Source organism: Oreochromis niloticus, linkage group LG6 (assembly GCF_001858045.2).
Source record: "Oreochromis niloticus isolate F11D_XX linkage group LG6, O_niloticus_UMD_NMBU, whole genome shotgun sequence".
In the NCBI taxonomy this organism is placed as follows: domain Eukaryota; kingdom Metazoa; phylum Chordata; class Actinopteri; order Cichliformes; family Cichlidae; genus Oreochromis; species Oreochromis niloticus.
The window spans coordinates 19,391,975-19,412,861 of record NC_031971.2 but is presented as its reverse complement, the minus strand read 5'-3'; the positions used below and the strand labels follow the sequence as shown (position 1 = coordinate 19,412,861).

Genomic DNA, 20,887 nt, shown 5'->3' with positions numbered 1-20,887 from the left:
GAAAGAAAAAATAGCAAAAGCACTGCTGTGGCTTGTGTCAAGAAAATGACTCACCAGTTACTTTATTAGTTACACCTTGCTTGTACCAGGTTGGACCTTCAGCTGCTTTAATTCTTTGTGGCACAGAATCAGTAAGGTGCTCAGGTCCTCAGAGGTTTTAGTCCATATTAACATGATAGCATCACACAGTTGATGCAGATTTGTCAGCTGTATACATGATGTAAAGTTCCTGTCCCACCACCTTCCAAAGGTACTTTTTCGGATTGAGCTCTGTTGACTATGGAGGCCGTTTGAGTACAATGAACTCATTGTCATGTTCAGCAAACCAGTTTGAGATGATCTGAGCTTTGTGATAATGTGTGTTATCCTGCTGGAAGCAGCCATCAGAAGATAGAAACACTGTGGTCATAAAGGGATAGACATGGTCAGCAACAACATATGTTTAGCTGATACTAAAAGGACAAACGTTTGTCAAGAAATTCTGATCCGAATCAAAACTGCTTTTCAAGTCATCTGTTGTTCAATTTTGGTGAATCTGTGAATTGTAGCCTCAGTTTTCTGATGTTTGCTGACAGGAGTGGCACCTGGTGTGGTCTTCTGCTGCTGTAGCTGCTTCAAGATTTAAAAGGTTGTGTGTTCAGAGATGTTCTTCTGCAGACCTTGGTTGCAACAAGTGGTTATTTGAGCTACTGTTACCTTCCTATCAGCTAGAAGCAGTTGGGTGATTCTCCTCCAACAAGGCATCTTCATGCAGAGAACTGCTGCTCATTTTCTCTGTTTCAGACCGTTCTCTGTAAACTCCCAGAGATGGTTGTGTGGAGAAATTCCAGTGTATCAACAGTTTCTGAAATACTCAGATCAGCCTGTCTGACACCATCAACCATGCCACGTTCAGAGTCACTTAAATTGCTTCTTTGTCCCCATTCTGATGATGTTGAAGCTTAAAAAATGCATCATAAATTATTAATGTGTTGCTGATCTTTTTCACACAGCTTTGAAGTAGGTGAAGTTGTGCCAGAAATTTCACTTTTGGTTCCCCATTCTGATGCTCAGTTTGAACTTCAGCTGGTCATCTTGACCAATGTCAACATGCCTAAAAGTTGCCGTGTGATTGGCTGATTAGACATTTGTATTAACAAGAAGCTGAAAAGGGGTACCTAATAAGGTAGCTGGTGAGTATGACAACACAGCATGACATGTTTCAGGTTCTGCTGGAATTAAACAGTTAAGTAGTCATCTTTTAAATGACCTTAAAGAAAATTTGAGTTCATGGTAGAAGAGATCCTTTCAGTGTTTTAGCTCACTCAGTTCAACATGTAGTTGAAACTATTGATTATGTCCTGTAATCCATTAAGTCAACACATGGAGGTAACAACATACCATTTAAAATTCAATATAAAGTTTGATTTTGGATAATATCTGAAAAATAAAGTTTAACTATGAGATATGGCTTTTAAAAATAAAATTCTTGGATCCTGTAAAACTTGTTTGATGTAACTTGATTTAACTGTCATAAAAAACATACACTGCAATGTCGCTTAGCTGCTGTCATTGTTGTTCACTAGCCAGCGGTAACCAGTACATTATGTGTTCTCAGTTGTGCTACTCAGCAATTATTTATGATTAAATTTTAGCTATTACAAATGCTCAAATTAGGTGTGTATTCAATAATGAAGTTAGCCTTCAGAATAGTTAGTGAGAGCAATGGTACATGTGTTAATTAGATTAGAACCACACACACATACACTTATTTTTCTATCAACATATCGCAGATAACCAGCATGCAGTATCTGTTTTCTGAGTTATCAGGAACTGACCTTTGGCATATATTGGGTGTTATCTGCCTCAGTGTGATTTTTGATCCTTTTCAGGCTGTAAAGAGAAAAAAAGGTTGACACGTGCCCACTAATCAGTTAATAGTAATCAGTTTTCCTCTCAAACGTGTTCACTCTTCTGTACTTTGATTATGAGTGCCAATCTAATGGCATTGTTTGGAGTTTGTTTCTTGTTTTTTTAAATCCAGATTTCCAAGAAGCACACTGAGAAAGCAAACCTCCACCAAGGCAGCTCAGACTCTGGGCAGTATTTACTTTTACTTGAATGTTGTTTGATTTTTTAGATTAATGTTATGTAGGAGTGGGCGATGGAAAAGAGGTATTGATTTGTAAATAATTGGAATTGAATAACTTATATAAAGATTACAGTATATTTATTTTGTGAAAGTTTGACCTTATCTGACCTTGAAGAAAAGGTCAGAGCTCCAGAGTAATGTGACATTTAGAATCCCCATATATCGTTCCTATAAGCCTGGAAATTATCACTATAAACAATGGCAGTAAGAAACGTAGCTTTAAATAACTCTCTATCGTATCATCATTTTGACCTTGAAGGAGAGGTCAGATGTCAAATCACATGACAATTTAAATCTTTATATGGTACTTTCTGTATATTGACAATACACACCACACTTGTAGCAATAATACTTTTTAAGTTATAAGACTTTTTTGTCAGTTTTTGACCAATAAATCGTTAAACTAATCTTGGTGGATAGAAAAATGCTAAGGCTATAATTCTTCTTCTATGAATACCATAATCGTAACTCCTTTATGCATTGTGAGGACACCAGCATCTGAAATTTGTTGTGAAAGAAGTCACTGAATAATTAAAACTCATGTCTATGTCATAAAAATGCAGCAACTGAAACTATAAACTCCAGCTGTAACAACTATAAGTGGAATTGCTGTTTGTTATTAATAAAAATATCTTGCATCAATCAGAGTTTGCATGTTCTTGTTTTCTCTGCGTGGGTTCACCCTGGGTACGCTGCTCCCTACCACAGAGTAAAGACATACTTGTTAGGTTTACTCGTGATTCCCATACATGTGATTATAAATCTCTGTGTTAGCACTATGATAGACTGCTGACCTGTTGAAAGTGGATGTATTTGAATCCACCAGTTTGCTGGGGACTTTCTGTTTGGAGTTTACATGTTCTCCCCATCCTAAAACACACACAGGTTAGGTTAACTGGCAAGTCAAAATTCATAGGTGTGAATATTAGCATGAAGGGTCTGTCTCTCTGTGCTGTTCCTGCAGTAAACTGGTGACCAGTACAAGGTTTTACCCTGTCTCTTGCCCTATAACTGCTGGGATAGCCATCCCCACAACACTGAACCGGATAAGTTGAAGAAAATAGATGGATTCTTATGGCAAGACATCATTTTTTTTTCACTTGAAAAACAAGCCAATACATTTAAATAATGTGTAGGTTTAAATTTTAACAATGAATATGTATGCAATATTAAGAGATATTAAGACATTAGTCAAATCTGTGTCTGAAAGAGCCGCCCTATTTGGTCTTGTTATTGTAATTTTTCCTGCTTTATCTAAGGTATCTGAACTCGTTTTGTTTGTTCTGTACATGTGTTTGTACTGTTGCTTTTAGCCAGTATGCCACAGGCCATAACACACATCCTTCTCACTTATCTGCAGATAATCTGTGACAGATGTTGAGTCCACCAGAAAAGCCTAACAGCTTTTTTGGCTGCTGACTAGAGTTCACAGTATTTACTTTCCAGTTGTTGGAGTTTGTTATCAGTAAATTATGAAATAAAAAGAGGTAATTTTTTAAATCTAATTTTACAGAAATCATACATCATACTGATCATCATCACCATCATCCCCACTGCTACACTGGAACTGCTGCATCCAGCGTTGATGCAACAGGATTCACTTGTTTATTTGAAAATAGCCATGAGATATTTTATTATTACTGGTTAAAAAAAAGACATTTTGGGGTTCATCTCTGTAAGGCTACTTCCAGCTGCTCCCTTATTCACAAGAGGTCACCACAGCAGGTAGCTCCGCATGACAGATTTTATTTTATTTTTATTAATACAATAAATATGGGTGACTGTGCACCCACCTCCTGCTGATGTGTGTCTCCAGAATTAAACCTGGGATCTTTGACTTGTTAGCAGATGTGTAAACCACTACCAATGGAGCCACGTAGTAAATGTTATAACAATGGCATGGCTTGTTTCACAGCATGATTTTCTACAAGGACATTTTTCATACTTGCATTTTCTCTCCACAACAACACATCTGCCAAGCAAATAATGCGCTAATTTTTCATTTTGAGTTTTGCTTTTTTGATTATGAAGTTTTTTTCTTCTGACATTGATATATGTGATAAAATTACTTTTATTAACCTGTTGTTGTTGTTATTATTATTATTATTATTATTATTATTATTGTCAATAAAGAGAAAGTTCAGGAGACAACAAGGCTGTAAAATTAAAAGAAAAAACCCTTTACAGTCACAAAGTGTTAGATGTGTTTTCATACAATGACTAGAAACTATTATTTTTTTAATTCAACCGATATTTTTTTTTAGTGTTCAGGCTCTGCTAGGAAACAAACAGCCAAATAAACAGTAAATATCTAAACGGATCTCAGCTGAAACACAGTCTGGCCTACAGGAGCCATTCCAATTGGTAGGTCCTTAATCAACAGCGGCTTTCATTAAACAGACTGAGATTTGCACCAATGAATGCATCTGCACAAGGGAAACTACACATGTACAGTTATATATCGCTGCAATAACCCACACACGAAATATTCGGGCCCACAGCAGAAATTTGCGTTTTTACAGCCCACACTGAGATGCTGTAATCTGAGCTACGGGGCTGGTTTCTCCGACAGACTGCCCATTTCCTCCAACCAAGACTCGACGACAAAGTCTTGACTGTTCACTGCAGATGAAATGAGGTGAAAGGTGTTTAACGCGAGGACCTCTCCCTCGTTCTCTTAAACTCATTGTCGGGCTCATTCTGATATTTTCGCACTTTTATTTTTTAAAGTAACTTTACTCTGCTGATCAGTGAGGGGAATAAACTGGGGAGCTGAAATAAATCAGACGGCATGTCTCACTTACTTGATGACTTGAGTCAATCAGATAACCCCGTCTCATTGATTAAGCCCTCGCGCAGACTCAGACGCTGCACCGCCGCATTAAAAAGGGGACACATGGCTGCGTCTGTGGATAGCAGATGTTCCTGTCAAACCTGTGCTGCTGAGGTTAATGATTTGCTGGTTATCTCGTACTTAGTACTTGAGCGTGGAGTTTGGAGTCTGCCCTCCGCTCCGATAAAACAAAGCAGAAGAAGCTTGGAGCTACTTTGCTTTCTTTTTTTTGGCCCTGTGGTGCCACCTCATCCACTGACTCCTATTTTTAAATTCATCTGGCTGCAGAGAGAGGACACACAATGCTGACTTTTGTTGTGTTCTTGATTTGTGCAGCCTCATCTGTCTCAGCTTCTGCCAAAGGTGAGTTGATGCGTTTTTCTGAGGGGACTTTGGGGATGTTTAGAGGAAAGCTAAAGTGAAGCCTGATTGAGTTTATTTGGAACTAGAAGATGGATATCTTAATTTGTAGGAAATGGTCAAAACTCTGGCGCTTTGCTGTTTTCTACAGAAAAGAAATGTTTGTAAGTTACTGATGGGCTTTCTAAGTTGTTCCTTGCTTTTTGCCTCTGAGACGCTGAAACTTTCAAAGGCACAAAAATGAATGAATGCTGGCAGGAAAACAGCCACCACATTCATTCATTTGTGGAGTGGCTTCCAATATAGTGCTGTTTGTTGAAATCACCAGCTGATAAGACGTAAAGGAGACATAACATATCTCTCTGAAAAATCCTATGAGGTTTCCCAGGGAACAAAAAGATCCACGAACTGATCGAATCAGCTTCAGGGTGCACAGTGACCCATGATGAAATCAAATACTGACACGTCAGTCTGTCTTCCCCTGTGGAGAAATCTCATAAAGGGTGTCACTAATAGAGCCCGGGAGAGAGTTTTATCTTCTCTCACTTGGAGCACACCCAGTTAAATGACCGCTGATTGAATCACAACAGCTCTACAAATGTACCCACTATGCATTTGTTTGAGCAAAGAGAGGCATCCCATCTCAGTATGTCCATTTATAACAGGGAATTTGTTGCAAAATATATTTTGTTAATATGAACATGTTACTTTGATATAAGTGGCAGTGTATGCAGCACCTCAGTTCATCTCCACATTGCTCTGAAGTTAAATTAAAAGCTCTAAACTTTCAAATCTGCACATCACTTCCTCTAAGTGTTTTAATAATCACTCTAAAAGCCATTGATTTGATGGCATTTAAAGTTTTCTACTAAGCAGAAACTTTTCAAATGAAATAAATGACCAAATTATGTCTTAGACTTTCTACAAACTTGAGCTGTTGTGTTATTGATGTGATTTTCTGAGAAACACTATCAGCTTATCAGCAACTATTCCTCAAATGTTAGAATTTGGAGCTTCAATGATTTAACTACACACAGCTGTATTCTCTTAAAAATGACAAACACTTGATTTTTGAAGTGGTGGATTACTATTTCACTCTCATGATAATAATAGTAATCATAATCATAATAATGACACATTGTCTGAGCTAAAAGTCTTTTCATAGATGATCGTAACCCGATGTTTGTTCACCAGCTGTGCTTCCTGTGTTTCTTCAGGTGCTGCTGCTGGACCTCGACTGAACAACAACCAGCTGTACAAATTCAGCTACACCACTGAGGTTCTGGTAGACAGAGTCAGAGGGTCAAAAGAGGGCAGTGCTGGCTACAAGATCTCAAGTGATGTGAATGTTAACCTGGTTTGGAGAGATCAGACCAACAAGGATGACCAGCTGATTCAACTGGCGGTATGTTGACCCGAATCTATGCTGAGAGAGGACATGATGCGATTATGTCGTACATTAATTTAATGTTAACTCCAAATTCATTTGAATAAAAAGTCTTACTCAAGCTAACTTGTGATAAAAAAAGAAGAAAAGAAAAGGATGCCAGCTTTTTGTTATAATTAATCAATCTCTCTTTAACAGATCTCAAATTTGAGGATAGAGCCTGTGTCGCCCAGATCAGAGAAAAAGAACATCCTACATGGATCCACAACCAAAAGTATTTTGGGAAAAAATAAACTAGCAGCTCTAACAAAGCCTTTCTTGGTGCATCTAAAAAATGGAAAGGTAAGAAAACTGCCACTGTTGTACCTTTAAAGGAATCTCTGATCTAATGTAATTGTCAGCATTTCTGAAATGACAATCATTATTTTCTTCTTTTCTTTTAAATGGAAGGCATGCTGATATAGGCAGTGATAGAAAGTCAGTGCTGTCCTTGCAGAACTCACAGCATTGTTGCTGTCATCAGAGAGTTAATGAGCATACTTTCATTATACTGAAGTGATGATGCTGGCAGCGGAAATACCAGACAGATGTGTGTGTGCATGTGCAAAGGTCAGCTGGTTCAAAGGGTCAATAAATGAATGAATGATGGGGCCTGACTAAAACAGGGACTTTGGGCTTAAAACTTTAATAATTATTATATGTCGGTTTCAAAGCTTTATACTTTAGACGAGCACATAAATTGCAAGGCTCATGAAGCGTAATGAGACTGGTTGAACTTTCATGTTGCCAGTTTGTTAAAACAAATCTAATAAGACTTTGTAACCAGTTTTCATTTGAATAATTGTCAAATTTAACAATGTATTAAAATGTATACACTGCAATGCAATACAGTATAATACAAAGACCTGCAATAATCCAATGAGATAACTTGTTTGAAGCAGTGTGTTCTACAGATAAGAAGAGAGAGCAACCTGCAAAAAAGGTTGAAAGTTAAATGTCAATGAAATAAATTATACAAAATATATAAAAACTGCTCATCTAGAAAAACCTGACTAGATAGACAAATAGAAAAGATAGATGATAATATAATTAAAAAATGATTTTTGTGGGGTTTTTTCTGTATTTTTCAAATGTTTTAAATTTTGATTTGTTTTTAACACATTTTTTAATATGTGAAAACTGAGACAATCCAAAATATAAAATTTGCAGACAAAACAAAACTAAAAGTTTTTTTTATGTAACTATCTGGCATGATTATATTTGCTCTTTTCAATATTTTTTATATCTTTATAACTTTTACATTTTTAATTTTAATATTTTATAATATGTTCATATTTATTTTTGATTTTTTTGCTGATAATAATTTGTAACAATTCTTTGAACTTTTCATATGTTTTAACATATTTGTAATAATTTATTTTTTAAATTCTAGTATTTTTGCATTTTTCATTTTGAAAAAAATTACACCATTAACACATTAAAACATTTTGAAGGACCTCTTTAAAAAAAGCAAAAAAAAAAAAAAAAAAAAAATAGTGATGCAGTTATTTCTCACACCCAGTGTGTGGTGCAGTCAGTGAAGAGATTTTTGTGTGTTGTTCATACTGGTTTCAGACATTGCCTTCACTGGTAGACATGGATGCCATACTTCATCCGAACATATTTAAATTTGTGTCTTGTACTGATCTGTAACTTCTATAACAGGATTCAAGAAAGCCTCACACATGTTAACTAAAATATCACCTCAGATCCAGTTTGGAGTAAAGTTTTAAGTGTGTCTGAAATACGATAGAAGAGTGTCTCCCTTGGTGTTGTTAGTTTATTTTTACTGATGGCAAGCTGTGGCAGGAAAAATACACAGAGTAGCGGTGGAGTGGCTATTTATGGTGGTCCTATCTGATATTGTGGTTGGGGGCCACAAATAAATTACATACTGTAAAGGAGACACTGTAGGGTGATGTAACTGGCTGATCCCTAAACTCATGACTAAGAGTCAAAGTCCATTATTGAGCCAAACTGAAGCCTCATTGGAGAAATTTGTGGTGTGATAAATTTAAATATATGGTCAGGCTGATCTAAATCATTTCAAGTCTGTTTACCAAAAAGCCTGAGAGTGATACAGCCACGTGATTCACAACATATCTGAGAGCACCGTGTGCCATGTGTTGCATGTATCTACAACATCAATAATACATTTGAGGTGATTTAAAAACAGCCTGGATCGCTCAGTGTGCCCCTCAAAGACCTGACATTTTTCCTTTTCAATTGATTCAACATACTCAACTTTCAAGTAACTTCCAGACTTCTAGTATGTTTGTTTATGTTGAAAGTAGATGTATGATGTGTGATATATTTTAAACTAGAATGATTTGAAAATGTATTATAACATCTCATTATACTATTTCTCCTTCAGCTCTTTTAATTATTTTATGTGCTAATGCTAAAGTCATTCTAAGTTTTTAAATTTTTTTATCTGCACTTCTAAGAACAGCGCTTCTGCCTGCACGTAATGTAAATAGTCCCTGATGTCACAACTATGCACACATGTTTCTGTACACGAGTGTGCAAAGGAAAACTGACACCTGTAAAGCCATTGTCAGTTGCAGCATGCACAAAACAGAAGGTTGTTTGCCTCAGTTGCTATTTTAACTGCTGGTGCAGTTTGATATGCATTGTTTGAGAGCATAAAATTCTGCTCTGACATGTTGCTTTCTTTTTACATCTACACTGTAGGCAAAAGCATTTTATTCCTACCGGTCAGAACCTGCAACAGTCAAGAATCTAAAACGAGGCCTGGCCAGCCTGCTGCAAGTGCAGCTCAGTACTGGGAAGGTTGTAGAGGTTAGTAACAAACTAATCACCATTTCACAATCATTTTTAACTTACATCCATGCACGTTACTAATAAAAACAAGCTGTCTGTTTCAACAGAATGATGTGTCTGGGAGGTGTACTGTTGAGTACAAGGCAGTAAAAGGTCAAGTAACAAGAACCAAGAATCTAGAGACATGTAAGACAGAAGAGACTGGATTTACCACTCACAGTAAGGTCAGTCAATATCCAGAACAACTCCAACTCTAACCATACTAAACATTAACTTTTGCAAGCTGATTTCTGAAGTATTTCTGAATCCCGCCCCCTCCAGGTCCTGGGTGTGAGTAGGAAGGCCAGTTCTGTTACAGTGTTCACACTTGAAAATGGTTTCATACGCTCAGCTGAGGCTGAAGAAACACACTCCCTGGCTGTTAATGCTCGCAGATCTGTTGCAGCTAAAGTCGTGTCCAAGTAAGTACTCTGACTGGAATTCATCTGAGCTTCCATGTTTTATAACTGCACACTTCAAATTGTACTTCCTTCTGTGCCAGGCAAAGCCTGAAATTGGTTGGTACAGAGGCAGGACCACTGGAGGCTGCTGGGAAAGATGCTGCTGCGGTTGTCAAGTCAATGGATACCAAACTGGCAGCTGTTGGTATTGCGGCTGAGAAGGTCAAATCTGAGTGCAAAGGCTGCCCATCGGTGAGTAACTGTTTACTTACAGGCACCAAATCTTCACTGTCACACAGCTTTGTTCTCATGGATGCTATAGTTGATGATGGCGGCTCCTCCCTGACCCTGGTTCTGCCAGAGGGTTCTTCCTGTCAAAAGGCAGTTGTTCCTTCCTCTCCCCTTATAAGAGGAGTCGCCTGATTGTTGGGGCTCTCTCCCTGTAAAATGCCTTCAGGCAACTGTTGTTTTGATTTGGTGCTATATACTGTAAATAAAATGTAATTGATCTGAATATTTCATCTTTTTTCATTTCTTTTGTTATATTATTATGACCCATGTGTAGCTAATATATCTTATCTGGCTCTGAGAATTAATTCACTATTATGCATTTCTATTCACATAAATAACATGTCTCTTTAAATTTGTACTAACAGGACAGGGAAAGGTATTGTACTAGTGTTTCCTCTCCAGGAGCACTTTCCATGCATTTAAACCTTGTTCTGAATAGGAAAAGTGGTTTCAAGTTGAGCTGTTCAAGTCATTAAAACAAAATGACTTGTAATAGTACAGTCTTGGTGAATTACTAAGTGAAGATGATCTGTGTTCTAATCCCCTCTCCCCTGTGTTCTTCCTCTTAGCTTTTCGAACATTGGCAGGCTGAGAAGAAGCAGCTGGAGCCAGAGAGCCTGTCCAAAGCCAGGGCTCCTCGGAGCTTCCTGGCCCTCATCCAGACCATTAGGAAGGCGCCCAAGGACGAGATCCTCAAAGTGCTGAAGAGTGCCAGCAAGACGTCTCTGTAAGTGAGAGCCTTGCTCCATCTTTTTTTTCCATCCATTCGCTCCATCCATTTGCTTCCGCTTATCCTTTTCAGGGTCGCGGGGGCGCTGGAGCCTATCCCAGCTGTCATAGGGCGAGAGGCGGGGTACACCCTGGACAGGTCGCCAGTCTGTCGCAGGGCCAACACACAGGAACAGACAACCATTCGCACTCACATTCACACCTAGTGGCAATTTGAATTATCCAATTAACCTATCCCCACAAGCTGCATGTCTTTGGACGGTGGGAGGAAGCCGGAGTACCCGGAGAGAACCCACGCAAACACGGGGAGAACATGCAAACTCTACACAGAAAGACCCCGGCCTGATGGTGGAATTGAATTCAGGACCTTCTTGCTGTGCGGCAACAGTGCTAACCACTGTGCCACCGTGCTGCCCAAACAAAACCCAAAGAAAGAAACAAAAAAAGCAACATTTTACAACTTCAACCTAAAGCGCTCTATCTATGCAAGATAGCACGGGGTGCTGTGTAGGAGTAAAGTCAGTTTCAGTCCACTTCTGTCAGGCCACAGGGTCTTCTGAACTCTTGACCTCGCTCATGAATCCACTTATTTGAGACCCATTTGCTTCCTACTAGGACAGGACAGGCTGCATGTCTGGTCCTATAGTCTCCCTCTCCGCTCCTGAACAAATTAAACCAGAACACCGATGTTCCCTTTCTAGGCCAGATTGCTGCTCCAAAGTCAGGGAAGACTGTGGCACCTCCTGCCTCAACATCACTCATGTAGTTTAAAAAAGTCGCCACACGATTTCCAGTGCCTAATCTTTTGAAAGCATCTGGCTCATCTTTCTTTTTTTTTTTTTGCATCTTATTTCCTCTTTATTAACTGCTCTGTTTAACTTCTTTCTGCTGGTATCAGACCTCAGGTTGTTGATGCTGTAACATCCTCCCAGACCTCTGAATCCCTGGATGCCATGCTGGAATTCCTTAACTTCACTGATGCCAAAGGTTTGGTTCTGCAGGAGAGGTTTCTCTATGCATGTGGCTTTGCTTCACATCCCAATGAGAGAATGCTCCAGGCCCTGCTGGTGAGTTAAAGCAAAGTGTAAGAATTTCTCCCACTTAGAACGTATCGTAAGAAACAGGTGACCTCTAGGTAATAAGATAATAATGCAGGATTCACTCCCAGTTGGTTGTAAACAAAGAATAATTTTGCTTAAGTTACCTGCCAGCAGTCAGAGTTTTCAGCAAATTGTTATAAGGAACATTTCCCTTTCAGGATATTTCTAAAGGGAAGATCGGCAGTACTGACATCAAAGAATCTGTGGTGATCATTATGGGAGCCTTGGTCCACAAACTGTGCCAGAAAGGAGGCTGCAAGTTACCTGTGAGTCATCTAAAGAAGAAGTGACACTGAACAAAACCCAGCATTTCTTAAGGACCAGAAAGTGTACCCTACATACTGGAATATACTACAAATGCAATAAAAATAATCAACAGCTAACTGATGATTTTTCTGCTACATCTTTGTCCCTCAGACCGTGGAGCAGGTCAAGAAGATGATATTGAACGGTCCCGACAGCACGACGGTTGAGTCGGAGGTCCAGATGTACCTTTTGGCCCTAAAAAACTCTCTCCTGCCTGAGGCCATTCCTATCTTCACAAAATATGCTGAATCAGAAGTGGGAGCCTATAGCACCATTGCCCTCACTGCCCTGCAGAGATATGATGTGAATCTCATGACCAGTGAGGTACGAATCGAATGTTACTCTGTGGTTAAATAATTACACACCAAAATACTTTCCTGCCAGCTAATCTTTTTTTTTTAGGTCAAGCAAACAGTCAACAGGGTTTATCACCAGAATCGCCGCATCTATGAGAAAAATGTGAGAGCTGCCGCTGCTGACGTCATTCTCAGTAGCAACCCCACATACATGGAGGTGAAGAATCTGCTTCTGTCCATCGGAAACCTGCCACATGAAATGAACAAGTACATGCTGTCAAAGATCCAGGACATCCTCCGCTTCCAGATGCCTGCCAGGTGTGTTACAGGAAAATAACCTGTCTGTGCATCATAGCTCAAAAGGACTTGACAGTTACATGATGACGATATGTTAAAACTGTTAAATATGTTTCCCAATTTTTTTCAGCAAAGTGCTACGGCATGCTATGAAGGACATGATTTCTCATAACTATGACCGCTTTGCAAAGGTTGGATCATCATCTGCATTTTCAGGATTCATGGCTCGTAAGTGACAAAAAATTACATATTTTTTAATTGTGATGAAATATAAAAAGTAAGTCATCTTAATTAAAGAAAAAATCCATCTTTGACTATTTTTTTAAGCAAACACAGTTACATGCATACTAACTGAGTACTTCTAATGTCTTGCTCCCTACAGAGTCCTCCGATCTGACCTCCACATACAGTTTGGACATCTTATATTCAGGCTCTGGGATCCTCAGAAGAAGCAACATGAATATTTTTGGTGCTACTAACGAAGCAATGCTACATGGATTACAGGTGAACCAACTCAAAGAGTTTCATAAAATCACAGAATCCTCAAAAATAGAGCGAATTACTGAGATAAATGGGAACATTTCTCTTCCAGGTGGCGATCGAGGCCCAGGGTCTGGAGTCTCTGATTGCTGCCACACCTGATGAGGGGGAGGAAGACCTGGAGTCATTTGCCGGGATGTCGGCTCTGCTTTTTGACATCCAGCTGCGACCCGTCACCTTCTTCAAGGGTTACAGTGACCTCATGTCTAAAATGTTCTCCATGACCGGAGACCCCATGAATGTCGTGAAGGGTCTCATCCTGCTCTCGGATCATTCTGAGGTAAGATCCCAATCACACTCATCAGCTGTTCCCAGAAGTCTTTCCTCTCCTTCAAAAACAGTGTCAGATTTGCAGATTGTAGTTCACTCTGTTCAAGGAAAAGCAGCACTGATCACAACTTAAAAATATACACGTGTACACTCTGTGTGAAGTCAGAAGTGCCGTCATTGTTGCTACATCATGTTGCCACGTGGATGACTAAGAGTGCAATAAGCAGACTTTGACACTGGAGACGGAGGCTGGAGAGGCTTAACGCTGAAGTCAAACTTAACGTAAATGTTAAGAAAGCATAGAGGAGGCAGGGCAGAAAAAGCTCACATGAGTCATGCTGGGCAACACACGTCTTTTTCACTTGGTCAGATGCAACGAGTATGTGTACACAGACACAGAGAGGAACGGGTCACACTTAATAACTCCAGCTGTTGAGGTGAATGACGCAAGTGCGAATAGGGTCTAAATGTGTGAAGCTGATACAAGGATGAGGTATTGTGAAACAGGTGCTATTTTAAAAACAGTGCTTTTTTAAATTTTACTTTCATATCACATAAGGTTTGTGTTACTCTATCCCTTTTGGACCTGTAGTATTAGCTTTTCGGTGGAAATACATGGAATCGATTCTGACTTCAGGGTTACTTCCTGTCTGTGGCTGTGACAAGCTCATTAGTTCCTACAAAAGAAGATTTAAATCTAGAATATTTCTGTGTATACAAAAGCTAAGTTGATCATTATTATTTTCTGTTTTGGACTGAATTCAATCATTGATCATTTTATTTTTTTCAGCTTATGAGTATTTATGTTGTCGACTTAATAAACTATTGTTAGTTTGGGTAGTAGAAGTGATTCATTCTCATTCATGACTGATATATAATTCAGATATATAATTATATGTTTGTCAAAATGTGATGAAGACTTAGAGTTAATATGGTTTGGTGTATTTTTTTCTCATTTTCTGGCCTAATATACACAAAGAATAAATGTGATATGAAGTTTAAACTAGAAAACAATTTTCTTGTTTTCCTAGGGTTAATTTCCACATGCTTACAGCACTTAATATCTAGAAAGACTCACATTTCTTTTTTTTTTTTTTTTTTTGCAAACTATCTTAATTTCAATTAAGCATCCATTGTGGGATTTCCTCTTATTTGTTGTCCTTCAGGTCATCCAGCTCCAGTCTGGTCTGAAGGCAAGTGCGGAGTTTCAAGGAGGTCTCGCCATTGACATTTCTGGAGGCATGGAGATCAGTCTGTGGTACAGAGAGTCCAAGACCAGCGTCAACAACAGGTACATCCCCAAAACATTGAAATAAACAACTTTTACCATAAAACAGCATACAACACAGCACAAAGAGCCTTTTGATAGACAGACAGTTCTTAGAAAACACTCTCTGCAACTGAACGTCGATTCTAAACCACATCACTCCACTGCAAATAGATTTCTGTTGATGTTGGATTTACATGAACTTTAGACGGTCTATAAGTGTTGCCTGATTCATTTGTTCCATCTGCACTTTGGATTTGCTCCAGTATTGTGCTTCACTCCTGTCTCACTGGTAGGGTTGTGTGGCTATGACATCAGGTCTGTCTGGTTCTCTATTTTAAAAACATTACAGTCAATGCACAACAGTAACTGCACATCATCAGGTTGGTATCAGGTAGCTCTCGGCATCCGGTGATGAAAGAGTAATGCTACAGATTTTTAATATTCACATGTGGTTTGATGGGCTGCACATCAGTGCTCATGGCCTGCGTATGTTTAAACTTGAGTCCCAGAGCTGGTTAATTAATTAATTAAGTGAATAAAGAGAAGCTTCAGAGTGATTCACTGTGATGATGATGTCAGAAACAATGCCTTGGTTTGTAGACCATTGTTTGGAGAGGTGTTCGCAACTTGAAGTTGGACTTCAGGACTGTTTGTGTGCAGGGGAATGGCAGAGGCAGGTGAATGGATCAGCATAGCTGTACCTCTTCCACTCTGATAATAGAGTGGCAGACTATCTATAGAAACAGAACAAGCCACATTGGCATCTCACCATGTCTACATGAGCAAAGTTTTGACTATTTAGTGCCCAGGCATTAGGATAGACATTGGGATTGGGCTTATGTATGTACCTTTCCCCTCTGTGACTGTCTTCTTAACTGAAACTTGCTTGACTTCTGTTCACTTTATCCTCATTCATGTGATAAACCACACCAAGAAGTAGGCTTATACTGGTGGTATGACCAGTGCGTTGATAGCATGTTAGAAGGAGAAGCAGATTATAGTCACTGGTGGTTCTATAGTCTGTTCACAGGGTTCACCTCCAACAAGCATTCATCACCACTGTGTTATAAATAATCTGACATGAAGAAAACAATTCTCACTCGACTGTGACGTGTCATGGCCAACAGAGGTGGCTAATCTAACTAACAAATTTCACGAACGTTAAAGTCAAAGTAGAGAAAATAAAATATTGAGATGCTAGTGGAAGTTATGTAATAGAAGCACCTCTGCCAAACAGTAAATGATAGACTAGACAGCTTTTAGTTATTTAGCATTATATTTAATTATCAGCTACACTCACCAAAGTTTCGCTATTTTTTCACTCTCAGAAGGTTAACTGCTTTTTTTACTAAATGGTTTTCCTCGCTGTCATTAGGTTTGTTTAAACAGAATCATGCACTCCACTTCCAGTGGGAGGGAGTGGAGTCAGATGGGGGCCCCACTAAACGAGGTCAGGTCTCTCCTACTGTCACTGCAAACTTTGCACATTGCAACTACTGTGGTTTAAAGTTTTCCATTCCATGGAGTGGGGCTCAAAGAGTTTTCCTGCCCTGCCTTATGACACTGAAATTTTATATGATTTTTTTTTACTTTTTCTACAAGGAAAATATTTTCTGATGCAGAGAAGAAGTTTACACAGAAATCATTGCACATACACTACCAGTAAAAAGTTTGGACACATGTTCTGATTTAATGGTTTTTCTTTATTTTCATGACTATTTACATTGTAGATTCTCACTTGAGGCATCGAAATTATGAAGGAACATATATGAAATTTCAATTTCAGTAAACAAAAAAATGTGAAATAACTCAAAACACATTTTATTTTTTCAATTCTTCAAAATAGCCACCCTTTGCTTTGATTACTGCTTTGCACGCTCTTGGCATTCTCTCGATGAGCTTCATAAGGTAGTCACCTGAAATGGTTTTCCAACAGTCTTGAAGGAGTTCCCAGAGATGCTGAGCACTGGTTGACCCTTTTGGGTCCATCTCATCCCAAACCATCTCGATTGAGTTAAGGTCAGGTGACTGTGGAGGACAGACCATCTGGTGCAGCACTACATCCCTCTCCTTCTTCGTCAAATAGCCCTTACACAGCCTGGAGGTGTGTTTGAAGTCATTGTCCTTTTGTAAATAAATGATGGTCCAACTTAACACAAACCAGATGGCATGTCGCTGCAGGATGCTGTGGTAGCCATGCTGATTCAGTGTGCCTTCAATTTTGAATAATGTCACCAGCAAAGCACCCCTACATCATCACACCTCCTCCTCCATGCTTCACAGTGGGAACCTTGCATCTAGATACCATCCGTTCACTTTTTCTACGTCGCACAAATACTCACCAGACCAAAGCACAGATTTCGAACGGTCTAATGTCCATTCCTTGTGTTTCTTGGCCCAAACAAATCTGTTCTACTTGTTGCTTTTCCTTAGTAGTGGTTTCTTAGCAGCTATTTGACCATAAAGCCCTGACTCCTCTGAACAGCTGATGTAGAGATGGGGTGCGGTGACTGCGCCTGAGGACACATTCAAAGTTTTGGTAATTTTCTGGACTGACTGAGCTTCAGTTCTTAAAGTAATGATGGACTGTCGTTTCTCTTTACTTAACTGATTGGTTCTTGCCATAATATGAATTCTAAAAGTTGTCAAATTGGGACAATCAGCTGTGTACCAACCTGGCTTCTGCACAACACAACTAATTGTCCCAACCCCATTAAGAAGGCAAGAAATTCCACAAATGAACAAGGCACACCTGTGAAGTGAAACCATTTCAGGTGACTACATCCTGAAGCTCACTGAGAGAAGGCCAAGGGTTTGCAGTGCTTTCAACAAAGCAGGGGGTGGCTACTTTAAGGATCTCCCTTAAGGATCATGGAGACCTTTAAGGATTTCCCTTTGCTACATAATTCTATATATCTTGCTTCATATATTAGATGTCTTCAGTATGTATCTACAATGTAGAAAGTAGTAAAAATAAAATAAAATAAGAAAGTCCATCCAAATTCCCACTTCAGACTTGCAAAGCCCAGAGTCCCAGCATTGTCTGTTGAACACATTGTTTTGATTTGGCTGTGTTTTCAGAGGAGCATTAGTCATCACTGGCAACGTTACTGTGGACATGGACTTTTTAAGAGCAGGTGTGGAGGTCAGCTTTGATACAGAGGCATCACTGGACTTCATCACCACCGTCCAGTTCTCAGAATACCCCTTCCTGGTGTGCATGCAGATGGACAAATCTACCTTCCCAGTCAGGTATTAAAGAAAAAAAAAGAATTGTTGCCATCTTTGAATAATCTCTTATATTACTTAACTTTTTTTTTTGTAATGCTCTTCCTTCAGTGAATACCTGACCAAGTATGAGAGCCTGCCATCAGGGAAGAGTGTTGTATCTCGCAAAAGCAAAAAGACACTCGTTCCTGGTTCCGAATTCCCTCTTCACCAGGAGAACTCGAACATGTGCAAGAGGGTTTTCGACTCCAACTGGTAAAAAAGAAGCCGTCAGATTTCAAAATGCCCAAGTGCTTCACTGCATTCAGGGACAGCAGCCACACCTCTGGTGTGACAAAGCAGGTTGTGAAAAAGCAGTAAAAGACCATAAGAAAAGAAAAGTGGTGCATTTTTTTTTATTAACAACACATGCAATGTTTACATTCCTGTGAGTATTTAAGTCATTGTAATTCAACCTTTTGTTTCCAATCAGGGATCCTTTCTTTGTGTTTTTATGGATTTATTTGAAAATGTATTTATGATGGGCACATACAAGATGTATGTTTTATATGATGTGAAATACTCAGCATGAATAGTGCCACTGTAATCTTCTCCAACACAGTTACAGCAAAGAGGAACGTGTAAATATCAGACTTCAGAGCGCAATTTAACTCAGAACACATGTGCTCTTTTCCTGAACCAATTCTTCTTTTCTTTTCTTTTTTTTTTAAATTAAATGTATTTTAAAGAGGAGCAGTTTATTGTTTTACATCACTGTATAACCCTTGACAGGCTTGAAATAACTTCAGGGTAATGCTCTCAATTAATTCAGTCTTTTACAATCTTGTTGAAGATTTAAGTTGCTCCTACAAAGTTAACAGATTTGTTAGCCTTGTCATTACTTTATGAATTATCAGATGAAAACTGAATCCATAAAAGTGAATCCATTACCATAATTTATTTTTATTTTTTTTTGTATAGGAATATAATTGATGTTTGTCTGAAAATGTTTGGGTACAGCATGAACTTGATTCCATGTTAAGGAAACAGATTGGTTGACAAAAAGTGTACACACTGAAAATATGTTGCTTTTTGACTCAGTTTTCAGTGAAGCAAATTTACATAATGCACAACATTTCTGATCTGTTGTGCCCGTGCTCCACCAGTTTTACATGTTAAAGTCGCTATATTTGTCTACTTACCCCATGAAAGCGATTGAATGTATGCATGTACAGTGCTGCGCAAACATTTTAGAGACAAAAATAAACTCAGGATGCTTCTAAAAACTATTTTATGTTTTAATTTTTGTCCTTATGTTCATGGAAAGTAACACAAATAGAAATAAAATAGGACTGTCTTGTCAGTTGAAAGCACAATCTAAAATAATATTGCAACTTTTTCATAAATTAACTTTAGCTTCCTTGAGTATTTGGCAACTAGTATGTAGTTCTAGGTATCTTGGAGAACTAGCAGCAGTTAGTTAATTTAAGTAGTCTTCTGTTTCTTTATGCTATCCAATACTGACTCAGAGTTCAATACGTTAATCTGTATTCAAAATCCAGTGCTCTTTGGGAGCTGTAACATCTGCAGCACTCCCAGTTTTCTGTTTGCTGCGGTTGCTTCAGAATAAATGTGGGACTGCTTCATTTCCTCTGTTGGTACTGCATGATAAATAAAAATCTAACTTACACAAAATTTGGCTAAATTTGATAAAGACCCTCAAGTAACATCACCTACTTATATTTTCAGAAAGCCTACATGTTAACACCACTGAGCTTGCATAACAAAAACCGAGCTCAGTATTGACTGTTCTTTAATATTTTGTCTTATTAGTCTCCTCATCATTACAAAAATGAATACAACACTGCCCCAGGGCTTGTCATCAAGTTTGCGGCCACCTGATTAAACACACCTTTAGAGTTATGCTACTTAAGTAAGCATGATACTACCATTTAAAAAAACTCTATTTATATATCCATTTTTAAAAAATTAGATAAGCGGAATGAAATTGATTCAAAGATGTTAAATGAGGAGGAATGTAGCTATAGTACTGGGCTAGGGCTGTAACGACACTAGAATTTAAAACTTGATACTGACACCCAGGAAAATATTTGCAGTTTTAGATACCACAAGGAAATATTTGACTCTATTAAGAGGCATAATTTTGTTAAAATAAAGATTATAGCAATTCTGGTTCATCTAGATGTATTCAGCCAAAGCCCAATTTATTTCCTGTGCTGGTGACTTGGCACCATGTTTTTATTGCTGATTAGATAGAGTTGGTGAGGGAAGATGCCACTGTTTCTGTGCTGGTGGACTTTGCTCAGCTTCAGTGTGGAACTTTAAAAGAAAAATAAGACTTTTTAGATGCAAATAATTGTGTTATCATGTTAAATTAACACTACATTAATGTTATAGATGGGCAAGACTGATAATGTTTGCTCCCATTAACATTGTCATTTTGTTATTAGGCACAGCCACTTGTCGCTACCTCAATGATTGTCACGGTGAGTAGAATGAGGGACCCAAAAGCGGAGCTTGTGGAATGAATAGATAGTGTGTTTATTTACAGTGAAAAAGGATTCAAATAACAGTTCAATGTGCAAG

General features: G+C 38.6%; 1 protein-coding gene across 1 annotated transcript; it reads left to right on the top strand.

Annotated features, from left to right (window-relative positions):
• The first annotated feature begins 5,266 nt into the window (after positions 1-5,266).
• On the top strand, positions 5,267-19,569 carry mttp (microsomal triglyceride transfer protein). Its single transcript, XM_005458713.4, has 18 exons — positions 5,267-5,327; positions 6,542-6,729; positions 6,910-7,053; positions 9,445-9,552; positions 9,642-9,758; positions 9,856-9,995; positions 10,076-10,226; positions 10,835-10,992; positions 11,893-12,061; positions 12,253-12,360; positions 12,512-12,724; positions 12,803-13,014; positions 13,124-13,221; positions 13,376-13,497; positions 13,586-13,813; positions 14,970-15,094; positions 18,155-18,325; positions 18,413-19,569. The coding sequence occupies exons 1-18, from the start codon at positions 5,267-5,269 to the stop codon at positions 18,558-18,560; spliced, it is 2,661 nt and encodes an 886-aa protein (XP_005458770.1). The 3' UTR covers positions 18,561-19,569.
• Positions 19,570-20,887: the final 1,318 nt, after the last annotated feature.